General features: G+C 35.8%; 1 protein-coding gene across 1 annotated transcript; it reads right to left on the bottom strand.

The window, feature by feature from the left end:
• Positions 1 to 881: 881 nt before the first annotated feature.
• kcnk7 (potassium channel, subfamily K, member 7) lies at positions 882 to 3,379 on the bottom strand (the record flags this gene model as incomplete). The annotated part of the gene is made up of 3 exons (XM_079804078.1): positions 882 to 1,225; positions 1,305 to 1,700; positions 3,043 to 3,379. 3 exons carry the CDS (start codon positions 3,377 to 3,379, stop codon positions 882 to 884), a joined length of 1,077 nt encoding a protein of 358 aa, XP_079660204.1.

Genomic DNA, 3,379 nt, shown 5'->3' with positions numbered 1-3,379 from the left:
GTTGAAGAATAAAATAAAAATTTTAACATACTTCAGGTCACTAGCGACCCTATATAATTTTTTACAAAATATTAAATAAGAAAATAGACTGCTTTTATACGTTTCTTGTTATATTGCTATAATGAATAGATGGAATACCAAGAGGGTTAATGAATGAGGAGGGTAGTAAATGACATTCCAGGTCGCTAAAGACCGGGAATGCATTTAAGGGTTAATACTGTACTCCCAGGATGCACTGCTTATAGCTGGTTGAGCTGTAATATTGGCTACTTTGAAGAAGGTAAAATATAAAAATATATGAAAATATACACTACAGATCAAAAGTTTGGGGTCAGTAATGCATTCAGTTGATCAAAAGGGCCAGTAAGGAACTTTACAATGTTACAAAAGATTTCCATTTCATTTCTATTTTTTTAATTGTAATATTATTTCACAGTATTACTGTGTTTTTGATCAAATAAATGCAGGCCTTCTGAGCATATGATACTTCTTTCAAAATAATTTAAAAATCTTACCAAGCCCAAATGTGTAGTTATACTCTACTGTATTTCAAAAATAAAACACATATTAATAAAGAATGAGTAAGTGTGCCCAAACTTGGACTCGTAATGTTTGACAATATTAAAATATTTATAATGAATGACATATTCATAATCTTTTAATATATATTTTTATATTAATATAATCTGTATTATAAATATAAACTGACTATGAATATAAATGCATGTACCACACAGAACAATCCAAAAAGTATTAAAGAAAATAAACAAATACCGCCACCTAGAGTTTGCCAGCTTCTAAGCTATTATTGCATATTATGGAGGCACACCATTGCTGTATATTGTTTATTCTTTTTACAAAGTCCATTTAAATGATATCAGTTATGTAGTCGATGGACACGGATCTGAGGTGGAGTTTGGTATTAGTGAAGGGGGAACATTTTCTTTGGAGGTCTCCGTGTCAAAGATTGGTGGCAGCTCTATTGTTGGGGTGGCAGGTGAGTCTGAGAAAGTAGGGGTGATTGTGGATATAGGAAGAGTGTAATGAGCTTCCTCTTCTGGACCTGCCATGTCCCCACTGAGCACAAGCTCATCCAAACCCACCCCCTTCAGCTCACCCTGCCACGGTGGTCCAGCGAAAAAACACAGAATGGCTTGAACCTGCTGCAGTTCCCAGAAGCTTTCCAGAACGACGAGCAGGACAATCAGCCCGAGCATCAGGTAACCTGAATGGAGATTCAATAAATAAATAAATACACGTTCTACATCCAACATGTTCTAAAATGTTCAAGTGTTGTTTCTTACAGGAGGTTGCGAACTCCAGCCCTTGACGTGCTGCTTGGCTTTGCGTCCTCCCGGGCAGGTAGTCACCCAGTCCAGTCGTGCTAAGTGAGATAAAACAAAAGTACAGCGACTCCAGGTAATTCCAGTCGTTCTCCAGCAGACAGAGGGCACCAGCGGGTAGAAGAAAGAACAATGTCGCCGTGCAAAAGGCAAGCACACTGCAGTGCAGCAACGCAGCATGGTTGCGCGACAGTCCCCAGAAGACCTGAAGGTTCTGAATAGGAGTGTGTGTTACCCAGGGCAGAAGGGCATGAGTGAGGCCGGACAGCAGCAGCAGGGTGAACGGGATGCCCACCAGGCAGTAAACAACACAGAACACACGGCCCTCGTCCGAAAGGGGCACAGTGGTGCCATAACCTGCAAAATAAATTATACAGTGCAAACTGTATAAAGTGTGAAGATATCAGGGACTTTGAAGATATCTCTTTCCTTTTTGACAAATGTGAGGGCTAAATTACACTGACACTGATTTTGGTCTACCAGTATATCATGCAAACCAATCAAATCAATTATCGGCCACTCTTTAGTTAAGATTGAATATAAACAGATATAGATTAAATATGAAAAAAAAAGATAAAGCTTGTATTGAGAGTGTAAACTGAAATATTAAGAACAAATAAACTAAATAAATCATGCATTTGGAGAGTTGACTCTACACTAAAAATGAACATATGATTACTTCTACAAGTTCTAAAAAAGAAATAAATAAAATAATATATTTTCTATTGAGTGCGCAGACTGAAATATTAAGATAAAATAATTAATTTACAAAAACGCAATCAAGCATGCATTTGATAAGTTGACTGTACACTTAAATGAACACAAAATATGATTAATTCTACAAGTTCTAAAATATAAATAAATAAAGTAATATATTTTGTATTGGGTGTGCAGACTGAAATATTAAGATAAAATAATTTAAAAAAGATACTCAATAAATCTTGCATTTGGAAGGTTGACTGTACAATTAAATTAACAAAAATATGATTAATTCTACAAGTTCTAAAATATAAATAAATAAAATAATATATTTTGTATTGAGTGTACAGACTGAAATATTAAGATAAAATAATTTTAAAAAGAAACTCAATAAATCATGAATTTGATAAGTTGACTGTACAATTAAATGAACACAAAATATCAACTCAAGTTCTAAAATAGAAATAAATAAAACTATTGTGTAGACTTAACTTTTATGATTTATCGTTTGAACTATAAACTATAAATTAATCATGCATTTGCTTTGTTGATTAATGAAAGAAACAATATGTTCAATCCAAAACGTTCAAAAGGATAAAGTGTGTAGACTTAAATAATATTAAAAAATATTTATTTTGATCTCAACTATCAGGCTACATCGTGCATTGGTTGACTGTAAAATCAAAATGAAGGTTAACTAGACAAAGGATAAACGATAACTAGATAAATAAATGTTGAAACAAATACTGTCCTTGGCTGTAAACATTTGCAATTGCTTCTACATTCTGAGCTGTTTACCAACAGATGACATTAGACAACATCTCGCAGAAGATAATAGACTGCAATTGGTCCTCAAGTGAGATAATGAGACTGTTGGATAAGCAACTAGAGCGGTTATTATTAAATGTTTGTGTAGGCGTATTGTGTTCAGTAAATTCATAGAGGAAGTTTTCGATTTTAACCATCGAGCCAACATCTTAATTGCTCTGCGACTGCTCACCTGTGGTCGTGAGGAAGGTAATGACGAAAAACAGCGACGACGTGAAGTCGAAGTTGCACTCGACGCTGTGGGATTTCAGCGCGGCCACGCCGCGTCTACTCGCAGAAAGCACATTCATTAACAAACTGTCCAAACTGCTCTCCTCGACACACGGGTTCTCTGCCAAAAAACGAGCTTTTAGTTCACGGACCTCTCTAACGAGTAAATTCTCCTCGGGTTGCTCCAATATCATCAAAACCACAGCACCGATGATGATAAAGAGGCCGTACGCCATCATCATGAAGATGCACGCGTGAGCGCGCAGAAAAGTCCGAGCTTTAGCAGCAAAAATATCCAT

This window comes from Gobio gobio (assembly GCF_949357685.1).
Source record: "Gobio gobio genome assembly, chromosome: 2".
NCBI classification, from domain to species: domain Eukaryota; kingdom Metazoa; phylum Chordata; class Actinopteri; order Cypriniformes; family Gobionidae; genus Gobio; species Gobio gobio.
Note: the sequence above shows the minus strand (reverse complement) of the source record. Positions and strands in the feature narration are given on the sequence as shown.